We start from the raw sequence: 16,607 nt of genomic DNA on the forward strand, positions 1-16,607 counted from the left end.
GAGAGGTTTGTGTAGCACTTGCTCATTTATCGAACTAAAATTTAAAAATTTAGAGCAGTTTTGTAGTCAGCTCACTAATCTCCACGGCGCAAAACCTTCTGCCGAATTGTGAGAATTCCAACATTTCTGCACGTTTACTTTCTTCAACTGTCAGCTGTCAAACGATGCTACACCTAGCCCCGCGTAACCAGAATACCTTGAAATTTGGGACACTAACGAAATCTCATGTGTAAAAGACTCGATACCTTTTAGGAGTCCTGATATAATTTGGTTATAAATATCTCTTGTTATCGTTCTTCTTTTACTAGTAAGTGCGAAATGTTCGAAATACTTCTGATCATCTTGTTTAATCATCTTCTCTCTTAGTAACTTTCTCTAGTGCTTTTTCTTTAAATATTAGTTCTCTCATTTTCCATATTTCCTTACGTCTTTTCATTTAAAAAATAGTCATTCTCGAATTAGTACATTTTCCCAGTAGAACAGATACAATTTCTTGAAGTCAAAATAGTATTCAGCTAGCCTTAATTTCATCTGTAACATTAGTTTAAGTTGTATCTTACCTGATGTATGCAATACATTTTCACAATCATTATCAACGGTAAAGGAGTCATTATTCTCCTAGTTTTATATTTTTTATCCCCCAAGACCTATTAGAGCGTGACTGTAGATCAGTGGCAGATGTAGAAGATAAAAACTGGGGGGCAGTCAAAACCCAGACTATGATAGGTATATCATGAGTTTACTATAAACTTTCAAAAATATATCAATAATAGTTATTTTTGTCACTCAAAAAGCTGGGGGGCTAGGTTCCCCGGCCCTGCCCTAGATCTGGCACTGCTGTAGGTTCACTTTTTCATCACACCAAATACGCAAATCTTGAATGTTATTTTCTACATTGCTTCGAATAAAATACAGAAATGTCAGCCTACTACATTAAGCTTTTTTTATATATATCGCGTATACCAAAAATCTTGAGCCATAGGCAACATCCATCCCTAGACTCAGCTCCGACCTAGAGTTACAACGAGAGCCTGAATTTCTTACAATTGACAGCCGTTCCGGTTGACGTGGAAACTTGAAATTTAGTATGACTGTAGCTTTCTGAGTCCAAACCACAGGAAAATTCCCAAAAGTGAGTAATTTTAATTTTTAGGAGGTCTAAAGGAGGCATGAAGAATTTCCCCATGTTATTTATATGGGCCTTTCTTTGGATCTATAATCTCATATTTCAGGTGCTTGGAATTGAAATAAAAACTTGAAATTCGGTATGCTTGTACGTTTTCACTAGTGTCACATAAGTGAATCTCTAAAATTCAAAATATCCTACTTTGGAATGGTTTCATGGGGAATTCAAAAATCTTCTCCATGTTATTTACATGGGACAGCTTTTACACCCCAAAATTATTGGGCACTTCCTGTAGGGCTATAATGATTAAATGTGACAAGATTGTAGTTTTTCGGGATTAACCCACAGAAAAATTGCCAAAAGTGAATATTTTTAAGTTTTATTGGGGTCTAAAGAGGGGATGAAGAAATTTCCCATGTTATTTAAATAGGCCTTTTTTGAATCTATAATCTCATATTTTAGATATTTAGAATTGGAATGAAAACTTAAAATTCGGTATGCTTATACGCTTTCGTTAGTGTTAACTAGATAAGTCTCTAAAAATAAAAATTTCTTAGTGTAGAATAGTTTGATGGGGAACTGAAAAATCTTTCCCATGTTATATATATGGGACATCATCTACACTCCAAAATGTTTAGGCAGTTCGGGCAGGATTAGAATGATGAAATTTGGCATGATTGTAGCCTTCCGGGACTAACCTACAGGAAAATTGCCAAAAGTTAACAATTTTAGTTTTTAAGGGGTCTAAAGAGGGGATGAAAAAATTCTCATGCTATTTAAATGGGCATTTTCTTGGGATACAAAAGCTTATGTTTTAGATAGTTGAAATGGGAGAAGAAACTTGAAATTAGGTAGAATTATGTGTTTAGGAGGTGCGAGGGCGTAGGCTGAGTAAACGTGAGGGTCAGGGTTCGAAGCCCCAAATTCAGTTGGGCCAAATTCAGGAAATGTAATTAAAGAGCAACTGCACGAAATTCACTCTTGATGCAAAGGCTGATACATAAGACACGCAAGACCATCGGCGGAACAAATGCGGGGGCTATGTAGCCTATATGATTGTATTATATATTTACTTTGGCGGGAATATCCAAATGGTCTACTCTCGGAAGACTACGCATGCTGGTCTGTGGCATTTACTTTGGCGGGAATATCCAAATGGTCTACTCTCGGAAGACTACGCATGCTGGTCTGTGGCAGAATAGAGAGGAATTAAATTTTCCGTAAGCACAGATTCGAGGGATATAAGGATCTAGGATCTGTGTATATTTTTTTAAACTTAGACTCTAGAAGGCAGTCTAGGTTTTTGTGCACATATCTGTACACAACATTTAAAGGAATAATATAACTATTAAAACAATGTCTAAAGTCTAAACAATGTCAATGTCTACAAAGAAAATCTAATAAGTAATGAAAGAGTTTATATTATATTTTTTAATGGCCCAGGATTTTGTTCTTACCTGCTTCACTTCTTTCGCTATGTAAAATGATCCATTGACTAAGTTCCTTATTTCTTCGTTTACAGTTTGTGGAATTATTTTTGTAGCGGGTGCTTCAATTGTGTCATCTTCCACCATGACTAGAACTAAGTAACGGCTGAAATAGATAAGAAATTATTGATTTGCTAACAATTATTTCTAAGTAGTAAATGGATTCACACAAAGCTCTAACAGTGACATATTTTGCGGGCTACATTTAGAACTTTATAAAATAAAGTTAGTATTACGTATACACTCATTTGTATTTAAGTCTACAGTTTCTCATCATCTTTTAATAGTACTTTTTTTTTTTTTGAAAACGTTAATACGTGTTAACATACAATTGTTATTAGCTTTGTATGCAGTAATCTTGCTTTGTTGCGATTGGATTAGATTACATTTGAGTTTTGCGTTCCGTTCAGCTGCAAGGCAATATAGGACATGAATCTACAGTTTAATGTAGTGTCCGAAGTACATGAGTTCCCAGCGGAAATCGTGCTCGGGCCTTTCACATCAAAGACGTGTACACTATTCATATAGTCACAAGGGACTTTAGCTTTCTTACGAGATTCGTGAAGTGGCAGTCTCTATAAACCGCTTTCTATTCTCAACCGTAAGAAACGTATTACTTGTACGTATTCACGTTTCAAACCTCGTAACAGTGTACTAGAGGGTTGGCATGCTAATCTTTGTTTCACCCTAGGAAGAATATAAAACGGAAATACGTCAAACGCGTCAAACCAGTGTAGCCAGTAGCAAAAAGTGCACTTTTCTGTCAGAAAGGATGAAAGACTATTGTCCCTTTATACATGTGCATATAGTCTCATACAACAAGGTTACAGACCTTACGGTTGCCTCTATTCGTAGAACAAGTGGGAAGTGAACAACACAAGTCACTTTATGTAGTTATTTATATCTTTACTTAAAATAACTTAATAGCGTGTGTAATCCAATTTTATGTATGGCCAAACGGCAAAGCAGAATGAAAAGATTTTCGGTTTATATTAGACCCCAATCCCAATTAAGATGTTATCATATCACATTAATTATAATAGCATACCAAGGAGGATTGGGGAGGAGTCCGAATTTTTGCAAAAAAAAATTAAGTATCTCACTAGCCGCTCAACTTAGAAAGCTGAAATTTGACATTTTTTAAAAATAAGCAGACAGCCCAGGAATTTTAGCGTTTTTGAGAATTCCCTTCAGATTCTAAACCCTTCTAACATTCATTTTTTTTACACACCCCCCTGGATAGAAAAGGAATCCAATTCTTTCTTCAAATCCAATTCCATCAATCAGTGTTGTATGTTTATTGCATCAATTAAAAAAAAAAAAAGGTTTGCTAATTTCTTTCCTTTCAAAATATGAAGTAAACACATGCTCATGTCTGGTTTTGTAAAGCACATGAGTTCATTGTTTCGGAGTTTCGATCAAGACAATCAACAAAATAGACATGCTTAATCCTTCTCTTTTGGGCGCCGCAGTTCCTTCCGAGAAATAATTAAGCTTTTTTTTTTTTTTTTTTTTTTTTTTTAAGGAAAAATGAAGGTTGAAAGGGAAGAGACCATTAAACCAGTTATCACTAATAGTTGAGTTACAGAATATATTGCTTTGTAAATACACCCCCTTTTGTTTTGAACATCCCTGTAAGAAAAAGTTCCTGGCGTACGTATTGACTCCCTTTTTAGTGGGAGGTCGCGCTTTTAGTATACTACGAGTTGGTAGTGGGTTGATATGTAAAAATAATCGGAAACGATTGATATTAGTGTCGAATTCATAGTTTAGGGGTCACTGAGATAAATAGTAACTCTCCCGAAGCTGTTCAAGTCTAAGCTTAGCCCCATCCACATGGTGAGGATGAAAATTAAAATGTCCAAACTCATTAAGATTAGTGTAGAACTCATAGTTTTCGTGGTCGCTAGATGAATAGTGACAATCTCCAATTTGTGCAAATAGTGTTGCTCACGAGACGAGAAATTAGGTTTCCTCGTCTCGTCTCGATCATGGAAGACTTACTTCTCGTGTCAATTATCGAAGGATTAGTTCTCGTCTTATCTCAAAATTTATTCGGATTGTTTTGTAAATTTATTTATGCCCTGATTTTTCTTAATTTCATCCACAAATTATGAGATTCCCTCCTCATCACGAAAGGTTTACGAAAGGTAACAAAAATTTAAACTATGTTAACTTTTGTAGCAGTAGTGTGGCCAGGGAGGACGATCCGGGGCTATACACCCCTAAGAGTTTTTTTTTTTTTTTATTCCTGCATTATTATTTTTGTCAAAGTTATAGGTAGCCAATTTTAAAACTGTCAAAGTTAATAGCGTATGCTATTCTTATTTTCAGTGCACTGTATTTTTTATGTATTTTATTGTTATTTACGATGTAGAACCTGTTTAAATGCGCTTGCCCTTTCTCTATTGAAAGTATTTAAGCAAAACTAAATTCGCTTGAACAAGTCATTGAAGCGGTGGGGGAATATAAATTTGTAAAAAATGAAGCCTAGACAACTTTTGCGGGGGAGGGTTCCGGACCACCCACTATCCTGCGTGGTATTCCATACTACTGGTGCGTAAAGAAATAACGGTTTTTAAAAGAACCGACAGATTTTTTCAAAAACTGGGAAGATTATGAAAATTCCGATTTTCAGAGAAAATTCTTTCGAATTTAAAAACTGTTGCGTTTGTAACTGATGCCGATTTTAATAGAAAACCGAACCGTTTTTTAGTAGAAAAACGAGCCGGTTTAAGACCAAAAACAGTTTTGGTGAATTCGATTAGTGACAGAATTTAAAATGTTTTTGAAGATTGTGGTAAAAACAAATTAAAATTCAGAGTTGACTTGCGCGGCAGTTTATAATTGTTCGTGTGTCCAGCGTAGCTGGTAAGTTCATCTAGCATATTAATATAAGTGCTTGCAACCCTAACGGTAGCCGACAACAACAGCAGAAGCATGACACAAGTAAGATTGTCAGATTTACTCTCACTCAAATATTAGTGTATCGAAAAACTTTTTTTAAAATGGAGCTACTTTTGCAGTAGATACACGAAGAAAGTAAGACTGACTGTTAGAATAATAATAGAGGTATGCAAACTCATTCTTTATCAGTTAAACTTCTTACGATAAGGTAAGTTTGGCAACATGAGCTCAGTTGTTGCCACGTCGGCGGAAGCGGGATGACAGTTTTGATTCATTGTGTTCTGTGATAGTTCAGTGAATTTTGTTGTGCAAATTTCTTCTGTTTTGTTTAATTTTGTTATTTTCTTGTTATAGTTATTCCGTGTTATCTGTGTTATTATTAGTGCTGTTAGTAGTTAATTTTGTGTTTAACTGCTATAGTGGTATTTTTGGAGACAGTGGCTAAAAATTCCCACATTGTTATAAGAAGCAAAGAAAGAAGGGAAACCTCTTTCTACTGGTGAGAAAATCATGTTATTAAACGTTTATTCATATTTTCGAAACCAGGCAGTGAAGCTGGAGAGAGGGTTTGTCCTTAGGCGTCAAGGCATCTCTGAAAAAAAGGGGGGGAGTAATAGTGTGATTCATACCATGACTGAGAGTGGATAAATTCCTGGAGCTGACCTCGTTTTTCGCGGCACAAAAACAGCTGATTATCACAAAGAATTTGAGCAGCAGAATATGAATATTTCCAAGAAATACTCTTTCCGAATGTACCACCAAATTCCGTGATTGTTATAGATAATGACCGCACATACTCAATAAAAGACGAAAAAATCCTTACGAAATCGTGTTCCAAAAAAGAAATTGTAGAGTGGTTAAAAAGAAAAGTGTTGAATGTGATTCAAGCTGCAACAAATTTGAAGTAATACAAATGTTAAATAAAGTTGCTTCTAACACAGAAGTCTCCTACAGAATAGAAGGCATTAAGTTCTTCGTCTCCCCCTTATCATTGCGAACTCCCTCCCACTGAATTTGTGTGGAGTAAAGATTTGGGTGCTTCTTGCCTCCAGGAATAGATTACGTGAGGTAAGTAATTACAATTCCTCTTATATTATTATTATTATTATTATTATTATTATTATTATTATTATTATTATTATTATTATTATTATTATTATTATTATTATTGAGTCGCTTACCGCTGCGCAGTTTGGTTTGTGTTCTTTTTTATTTTCTCAAATCGGCTTCCTCCTACTCATAATAAGTGGCAACATCGCGCTAGTTGAACGTCATTTCCGTTTTATAATCTTCCTAGGGTGGGACAGAGAGTAGTCAGGTTGCCTCTGAACCTATAGGTTCCGTGAGAACAAGCGATAAAGTAAAGAAGGCTATATGAATAATGACAGCAACAGTTTTGAGATATATGGGAACTTATTGGAAAATGGGTTATTATTTTTCATACAACTTGAATTTACCCTGTTAAATACTACAAAAAAGTGTTAATTTTTTTCGACCATTTCCACTACATATTAGAGTGGTTATAGAAAGTTTCTTTGTAAGGCTAAAACTAAGTATAACAACGTTGGAGGTAAGGTTAAATAATAAAATTGAAATCGTTTCTGCGGTGTTCCGAACTGATGAAGGATAAACTGGAGCTGATTCGCTTCAACACTGGAAAAAATGTTGCCTGCAGTGATAATTTGAGGACATGGCCCGATGGGGGATGGGGAGATAATTCCCCTTGGAACTATTAAATTTCCCCGATGTATGTCTCCTATTGCACTCACCGCTGATCACCAGTATTTCCTTTGAGCATTACTATTTTTACTCTTACGAGGGAAGGGCGCGATGTCACTCAGAGATAATTGAACCAAATTTGGTGTAGGAGTAGGTAATGGGAATAGAAAAGAACGTGTGGAAGCATTCGTTTCGCAGACGTTCGGAATCAGAAATAATGGGTCCTATAGTTCTGGAGAAGTATTACCTGTCAATCAGATATTGATAGGACGGAGCCTATGCTTGCTGTTGCGGCCAATGTAGAAGAAGTTAAAAAAGTAGAATGAAAACAGAAAAAATGAGCTGAACTGAAAATGCACCAATATCCGCCCTCAATCCCAACAGATGAATGCCGGGATACTAAATCTATCAGCTGCTCTTGTCATTACCCGTTGGGTATGAATCACTAGTTAGCCTAATGAAATGATATTAAGCAAATAAAGAAAATACACAGAAATAAATCGATGTTACAAAACACACTTACGTTCACTTTGTGTTCACACTATTAAAGTGCAGTATTTGTGAAACATGCATGAGTCATATTTAGAGTCTTGAACGCAGTTGTTACGAGACTGTTTCTGTCCAATACATTTTGCTGCTTTCTACTGGTGAGTACACCAAATTCAAATATTTACTTTATCCTTTGCGTTGTATTAATGAACAGCCTTCTATGTATTCAAACGGTTATTTTTGTCATGGTCATCCACAGTCGTTTCCATTTTAAACATCACAAATTCCGAAATATATATTTACATTTTCCTCACAAATAATACACAGTACTTTAATTTTTGGTGGGCGCCACACCGTAGACATGAAAAACCGATACAAATGTATTCAGATAATATTGGTGGGTTCAAACATTTAATACTTGCGTACTGACAGCATGTTCTAGTGTGAAGAAAAACAGCAACTTCCTTTGGACCCCTTCCCTGGAAAACTTCTGGCGACGCCCATGTTTAATTTCTGTATATGTTTTCTTTATTTTCTTAATATAATTTCATTAAGCTAACTATGAGGGTGGGGTGAGAAGTTCTCGGCCTGACCCAGAGATGGCACTTCAATCAGCAAAATTTTATTGTTCTTCCCTGGGGGCGCTTTTCAGTCGTTTGTATAACAAGTGTCAAGTATTTTGTGTGCAGGCATTGTTGCAGTTAGACGTCTTGCGTGTTAGTTGTGAAAATGGATAAACTTGAATATCGTGCGGTAATCATAGTTTTCGTTTTGAATGTATTAACACCTACGGAAATTCATCTCAAGTTAACAAAAGTTTACGGGGACTGCTACTTCCATGTCAACCGTTAAAAAGTGGTCAACTGAATTTAAACGTGGTCTCACATCCCTCAAAGATGACCTACGTGAAGGAAGGTCGAGAACCGCAACCACACCGGAAACAATCGAAAAAGTGCATCACATCGTGTTGGACGAAAGGCGAGTGAAGGTGAGTGAGGTAGCTGAGAGTGTGGGGATATCAGAGGAACGGGCGCGAAACATCTTGCACAAAGAACTAGGGATGCAAAAGCTCTGCGCAAGATGGGTGCCGCATTTGCTGTCTACCGACCAAAAGCAAATGCAAAAACGATTTTCGCAGCAATCTTTGGACCGGTTCACAAGGGAATCGACTGATTTTGAGCGACGATTTGTGACAATGGATGAGACATGGGCTCACCACTCCACGCCAGAAATGAAACAGCAGTCCGAGCAGTGTGTGGGAGCCGGTGGTGCAGCGCCGGAGAAAGCGAAGACGATCGTATCGGCCGGAAAGGTCATGGCCAGTGTGTTTTGGGATGCGAAAGGAATCCTGTTAATTGATTGCCTTGCAAAAGCGAGAACAATTAAAGGCGAATATTACTCCAACCTTCTGACCATCTGGATGCCAAAATTCGCGAGAAGAGGCCTGGTTTGAAGAAGAAAATCATCTTTCAGCAGGACAACGTACCTGTGCACAAGGGTGAGTTGGCGATAGGAGTTCCCCTGATTTGGCACCATCGGACTACTATCTGTTCCTAAACTTGTAGAAATTTCTTTATGGGAAGCGCTTCACATCGAATTAAGAAGTTGAGAGGATCGTGGATGATTATTTTCACAACTTCCAAACTCTCACTTCCGGGAAGGAATACTGATGCTGGAGAAACGCTGGACCAAGTGTATTGAAGTTAAGGGAGATTATGTCGAAATATAAAATCATTTCTGAACTGAAATTCACGGTCTTTCATTGTCAGACCGAGAACTTTTTACCCCGACCTCTTAGTGATGCATACCCAATGGGTAATGGCAAGGGCAGTTGTTAGATTAAGTATTCCGGCATACACCTGTTGGGACTGAAGGCGGATATTGGTACATTTTTACTTGAGTTCATCTCTTCTGTTTATATTCTACTTTATTTAACTTCTTCCTCATTGGCCACAATAGCGAGCAAAGGTTCCGTCCTATCAATATCTGGTTGACAGGACATATTTCTCCAGAACTGTAGGGTCCATTATTTCTGATTCCTAACGCCTGCGAAACGAATGCTTTCACACGTTTTTTCTATTCCCATTACCAACATCTACATCAATTTTGGTGGAATTTTCTCTAAGTGGCATCGCGTTCTTCCCTCGTCAGTGTACTGAGTCTCTTCGGAGGAAAATCTTCTGAAATGGTTATATGATACGTCACGGACAGAGGCAACTCTTGAGGGAAGCATGTCAGTAAAAATTAACATTTCATCGGTACAAACTACAAGCAAACTGCAATTAGGTGAGATGATGCTTCAGTTAGGGCCTACAGCGGGGATTGTGTGCTCAGGTACACTCATTCTTTGTGCACTGCTAAAGTCTGCTGTTAATTAGGCCACTGTTTCCGGCCTAGCATGATTCATCAATCTCAACAGTCTAGATAGTTATTAAGCTATGCTTTCCCCACGGGTTGTCGTTTGGTGCTGGTTTCATTGTTCTTTCCCACTTTTAAAATTCATTAATCACATTACCTCATGAACACCCGACAAGACGAGCTGTTTCTGAGATGGGCGATCCCAGTCATCTGACAATCACAATATATAACCTATCAAGCGCTGGTATACCACCGGACTTCCCTATTCTACACAGAAGCTCCACACGGTAAGATCACCGTCTAACGAACAGTTTTGCTGTTCCCCATGCCTGTTACGTCAGCCCAACGACTTCGTTCAAAGAGAAGCGGGTGTTCATAATGATTTGGTTGGTGAGTATATGTTTTCAATATCGTTCATTCGATCGAAAGGGAGTTTGTTAGTCACGAGATTTCGCCAATTTGCCGACCATTGTTCTCGTTCCTGTAATATTGCATTAGTATTTTATAACGTCTATAACAGTCCCGCCGCATAGAATATATGTAGGCATATTGTCTTTATTCTGAAGATGATTAATTACGGTGGTTTCTAATTGTCATTCATAAACCGATACTGAGTACCTACAATCAAATATGTGCAGAGACATTCAGGTACATATTGCGAAGTTTCAAGTTATTTTAGTGAGATCTACTTATACATCGAATTGATTGTCTCCATTCTTTGATAGGGGGCGCGCTGGTTCAGTCGTAGAGCGTTCATCTCCGGTGCTTGGGGTCCCTAGTTCAATCTCAGCTCGCGCCGTATGGACTTTGTAGTGAACAAACACCCTGCTCATGGGTTTTCTCGGAGTTTTCCCGTTTCCTCCCACTTTCTTCATACCACCGTTTCATTCATTTCTCATTATCACCGTCTCCTTTAATCTAACCGGCATAACTCTGGGACGTAAAACTTGATAATTTCATTTCATTTTCTCCATTCTTTGATACTTCTGTCCATATGTTGGAATGTTAGACACTATCAATGTCATAACCAGTTTTATTGCGCCCTGGATCGATCGATCATCGATTTACTCATAACCGCCTCCTGCCCGACACATATCAGTGCTGGATTATATATATATATATATATATATATATATATATATTTACATCAGTTAATGCTTCTGGCAACAAATACTATTCGAAGCTTTCTTGCACCCACTGGAAAACGTGAAGTATATTAATATTTATTTGCATATATTGTTATTGTAGACTGTTCCCATAATGCCCACCGACTTCGATTTTACAAAATTTGAGAAATAAATTTCACTTTTTATTTAGTGGTCAATTTGAAGGCATTTTGTTATACTACCATTAAGAAACCCATATACATCATATTACGAATCAATCATTATGGAACAATCTCATGTGTGACACGCAGCAGTGGTACCAATATTTGAAAGTTTCATTTACAACTTTTTTCTTTTTTCTTTTTTAACTGATTTTGTGAGTAATGGTGCATTCAGTATAAAGGTACAACAAGATATTCTCTTTCTCTCTCTCTGTCCCAGTGTGTGTGTGTGTGTGTGTGTGTGTGTGTGTGTGTGTGTGTGTGTGTGTGTGTGTGTGTGTGTTTGTTTCTAGTTTCCGGCGTAAGCGTGTGGATACTACCAGGTATACTTTCGTGTGTACAAATGCTAGTGTGTGTGTGTGTGGCGCGGGTATATGAACTATTAATTGGGATCGCGTAGTGGAACTTATCAATATTAGTACGTACATACAAACGGCTGTTACTTCACACGATAACTTTGGACGAATGCGAATTTTTAAATTCTGCTTTTTGCAATAAATAAGTAGAGTGATTCCTCTAAAGGGAGTTCCCCTAAATGGTAGCCCCTACCATGTCCAATTAAATCACAAATTGCCGCAATCGTTTGTACATTGTTTGTACAGAAATGTACAGGCCAAATTTTCGTTTGTACACTATTAGGGGCGCCGCCAGAACGAAAACAAATTTGGGCTGTTTAACTGGTACCCCCCCCCACCAACATGTTCTATTCAATCACCAATTATCGCAATCGTTTGTACTTCGTTTGTACAGAAATGTGCACCCGAAATTTTCGTTTGTACATAATTAAGGGCGCCGCCAGAACAGAAAAATTGGGGGCTGTCTAAGTTGTAGCCCCCCACCATGTCCAATTCAATCACAAGTTGTCGCATTCGTTTGTGCATCGTTTGTACAGAAATGTGCCGGCGAAATGTTTGTTTGAACAAACTTAGGGGCGCCGCCAGAACGAAAACAAAGTGGGGAGCTGTCTGAGTGGTAGCTCCCCCCACGATGTCCAATTGAATCACAAAGTATCGCAATCGTTTGTACATTGTTTGTACAGAAATGTGCAGGCCAAATTTTCGTGTGTACACTATTAGGGGCGACGCCAGAACGAAAACAAATTGGGGGCTGTCTAGCTGGTAGCCCCCCACGAACATGTCCTATTCAACCACAAATTATAGCAATCGTTTGTACTTCGTTTGTACAGAAACGTGCAGGCGAAATTTTTGTTTGTACACAATTAGGGGCGCCGCCAGAACAGAAAAAAATGGGGGCTGTCTAAGTGGTAGCCCCCCCCACCATGTCCAATTGAATCACAAATTGTCGCAATTGTTTGTACTTCATTTGTACAGAAATGTGCAGGCGAAATGTATGTTCGCACGCAATTAGGGGCGCCGCCAGAACGAAAAAAATTGGGGGCTGTCTAAGTGGTAGCCCCCGACCATGTCCTATTCAATCACAAATTGTCGCAATCGTTTGTACTTCGTTTGTACAGAAATGTGCCCGCGAAATTTTCGTTTGTACATAATTAAGGGCGCCGCCAGAACAGAAAAAAATGGGGGCTGTCTAACTGGTAGCCCCCCCACCATGTCCAATTCAATCACACGTTGTCGCATTCGTTTGTGACGTTTGTACAGAAATGTGCAGGCGAAATGTTTGTTTGAACAAACTTAGGGGCGCCGCCAGAACGAAAACAAAGTGGGGGCTGTCTAAGTGGTAGCCCTCCCCCATCATGTCCAATTGAATCACAAATTATCGCAATCGTTTCTACTTCGTGTGTACAGAAATGTGCAGGCAAAAGTTTCGTTTGTACACAATTAGGGGCGCCGCCAGAACAGAAAAAAGGGGGCTGTCTAAGTGGTAGCCCCCCCACCATGTCCAATTCATTCACAAATTATCGCAATCGTTTGTACTTCGTTTGTACAGAAACGGGCAGGCGAAATGTTTGTTTGTTCACAATTAGGGGCGCCGCCAGAACGGAAACAAAGTAGGGTGCTTTCTAAGTAATACCTCCCCACCATGTCCAATTGAATCACAGATTGTCGGAATCGTTTGTACTTCGTTTGTACAGAAACGAGCAGGCGAAATGTTTGTTTGTACACAATTAGGGGCGCCGCCAGAACGAAAACTAAGTGGGGCTGTCTAAGTGGTAGCCCCCGACCATGTCCAATTCAATCACAAATTGTCGCAATCGTTTGTACGTCGTTTTTACAGAAATGTTCAGGCAAAATTTTCGTTTGTACACAATTAGGGGCGCCGCCAGAACGAAAACAAACTGGGGGCTCTCTAAGTGGTAGCTTCCCACCAACATGTCCAATTGAATCACAAATTTTTGTAATCGTTTGTACATCGTTTGTACAGAAATATGCATGCGTAATTTTCGTTTGTACACAATTAATGGCGCCGCCAGAACGAAAACAAACTGGGGCTGTCTAAATGGTAGCCCCCACCATATCCAATTCAATCACAAATTATATCAATCGCTTGTACATCATTTGCACAGAAATGTGCAGGCGAAATTTTCGTTTGTACTCTATTAGGGGCGCCGCCAGAACGAAAACAATGTGAGGGTTTGTATAAATGGTAGAAGCATTAAAAAAATGTGTCATTTATGGAGTATTTTTCTAACAGGACTTTGTTCACACTATTGTGTGGTTTGGTTTGTTCACACTATCGTGTGATTCACTATATTGATCTTATCCTAACGATGATGGAATTAAATGTTTTTTTTTTGTTTTTTATATTTATATTTATACTTACAATCATTATTGCTGAGTTAGTTTTTCACTCCTCGGCTCTTATTATTAAGCTTATTCATTATTTCTTACGTGAACTGAATCCTTATGAGAAAAATGTAGTTTTTTCTTTCTATCTTGCGCAGAAACCGTTATTCTCATCTCGTACAGGAAATTGATAAGTGGAAGATATAACAAATTCACAAAGTAGACTGTTAAAGGGAAAATTATAACAGTATTTTGTTTTATTTGATCATCTTCATTAAACTCATTTTGCAGAAACTACAGAATGCATGGTGAAGTATTTTGGTGCATTCAGCATTCTGATTTACGAGTAGAGTTGCTAACTGGCCGGTATTTGCTGTAATTTTGATTAAGGCCGGTGACCGGTACAAACTTCTTATTAGACCCCTTCTGACCGGTATTTTGGAATCTGCAATCCAGAATATAACATTGAACATCGAAATTTTTCAACAGTGCCTTTACAAACACAAATTTCCTTTGTATTATACATTATCGATATTTTTTTAACGTATGGCAGTTTTTTTTATTTATTTAACATAACAAATTTGATAACACTTATATTTTATTGTAAAAGAATTTTATTCATTTATTGAGAGTAGAAAATGACTTTTTAAAGCAATTTCCTTTGTTTGAAGTGAAGTTTATAGAATAAATTTCATTTTATGAATCAACTATTGTTACATAAAGATTAATATCCAGTATTATTCATCTGTTTCGATAATTTTAAACAAGTGGCAATTGCTGGTAAATACAATAACGATCAATACAGTCTTCAGTTTCTCATTTGTACAGAGAATTTTGAGGGTGTGCCGGTAATTTTGTTTTCCTGAGTTGGCAACCTATTTACGAGGTTTTGTTTCAACTCTGCTACGTAGTGGCTCCGTACTGACACTCCGCATGCAAATAAGTATGTAAGGCTACCATACGCCCCGGTTTCTTAAAATTTGTCCCGGTGTGCAGAAATTTTCCTTCTTGTCCTGTTTTTTTCTTTATTATTATTATTAATTACATATCAAAATTTCTGAAAAGATAATAAAATCGACTTATTCCTTTTGCTTTCAATTCCGACAATACTATAGGAACAATTTCATTCTAATCTTTATTATTATTGCAATCGCTGCTTCCCCGGATATAACATGCAATGTTTAAATCCTCCTAAGTAGCACTCTTATCACTAAAAGTAAGAATGTATACCCCGAGGTGGCAACAAATTCTTGTGACGTTGCAGACCAGCCCCGAAAACACATTTTTTTCTGCTTCAGAAAAACAATTATGCAAATTGCTTTCTTTTAGTTCGCATTTTAGGTTAACAAAAATAAATCAGCCTATTGAAATTTTGAAACAACTTCATAAATCTGGATATTTTTCTTTATAGACATGTAGAGCATGTAAAGGTGGTATGCGTAATAATATTGAAAATATAATTTTTGCCTAAATATTGTATGTTCACTGATTGGGTTTATATTGTATAACAGCTTCTAGCTTCTATAATAATTTTTAGTACTGTTGATTAAGTATGGACAGTGGCGTATTTACGATTTTGTTTCGGGAGGGGCTTTGCTAACTTCCGGGGGTGCTTTGCCTGAAAATATGAAAATTCTGCAAGATATTTCATATATTTTACTATAGTAAGTAAGATTTCGGTGGAGGGCTTGAGCCCGGAAGCCCTCCCCCTAAATACGCCACTGAGTATGGGCTATATTAATACATTATTTTAAGTTGTATAACTAGTGCGATACTGTAGTAAAATTCGAAAGATAAAATTAATACAAAATGCAATATTTACTACTAATTTGTAAGATGTCCCGTTTTTTCTGTTTTCAAAAAGTATGGTAGCCTTAAAGTATGCTAAACCATACAAAATAAATTGTACTGTAAATAGTACCCCTCTGATAGTGCTCTCAAACGGGTCGGGTTACGGGTCGGGTTGTCGGGTCGGGTCAGTCGGGTTAGCTCGTGTCGGGTCACTCGGGTCGGGTCGTCACATTCTTCACTTATTTTCTATACGGAATACTATAAAGAGCTTTGTTGTGGAATTCAATTCGAAGTTGGTGAATGAATGATAAATGTGACTAATTGAAGGTGAAATAGTAATAAAATTTTAATTTTACCCTATATTAACTAATTGGTATTGTAATTGTAATTAATATTACTACTGACTTTTTTCCTTTCTGCGTTTCTATGTCAAGTTAAATGTCACATTAAGTGAAATTGAAAGGAAATATCTAGTTAACGTCCCACGTTATGCACCAACGCTAAGAGAGACAGTGATGATGAGAAATAATTGAAGTGGTTGAATGAAGAAAGTGGGAGGAAATGGGAGAACACCGAGAAAACCCATGCACACGGTGTTTGTTCACCAGAAAACTTACTTGGTACGAGCTGGAATCAATACCCATGGACCTTCGGGTCAAACATCTGCCTTTGGGCAGGACACATTATTATTATTATTATTA

At 37.6% G+C, this 16,607-nt stretch overlaps 1 protein-coding gene across 3 annotated transcripts in view; it reads right to left on the bottom strand.

Moving 5' to 3' along the window:
• LOC145673403 (uncharacterized) overlaps window positions 1-16,607 on the bottom strand; it is a 501,393-nt gene that overhangs the window by 11,834 nt on the left and 472,952 nt on the right. For all 3 annotated transcript variants that reach the window (XM_081743070.1, XM_081743067.1, XM_081743068.1), the window contains exon 28: window positions 2,584-2,719. In XM_081743070.1, the coding sequence (XP_081599196.1) occupies window positions 2,584-2,719 (136 nt within the window). The remainder of the gene's footprint in view (window positions 1-2,583; window positions 2,720-16,607) is intronic.

The sequence above is a fragment of the Thermobia domestica genome, chromosome 16 (genome assembly GCF_964235325.1).
Source record: "Thermobia domestica chromosome 16, izTheDome1.hap1.1, whole genome shotgun sequence".
Taxonomy (NCBI): Eukaryota; Metazoa; Arthropoda; class Insecta; order Zygentoma; family Lepismatidae; genus Thermobia; species Thermobia domestica.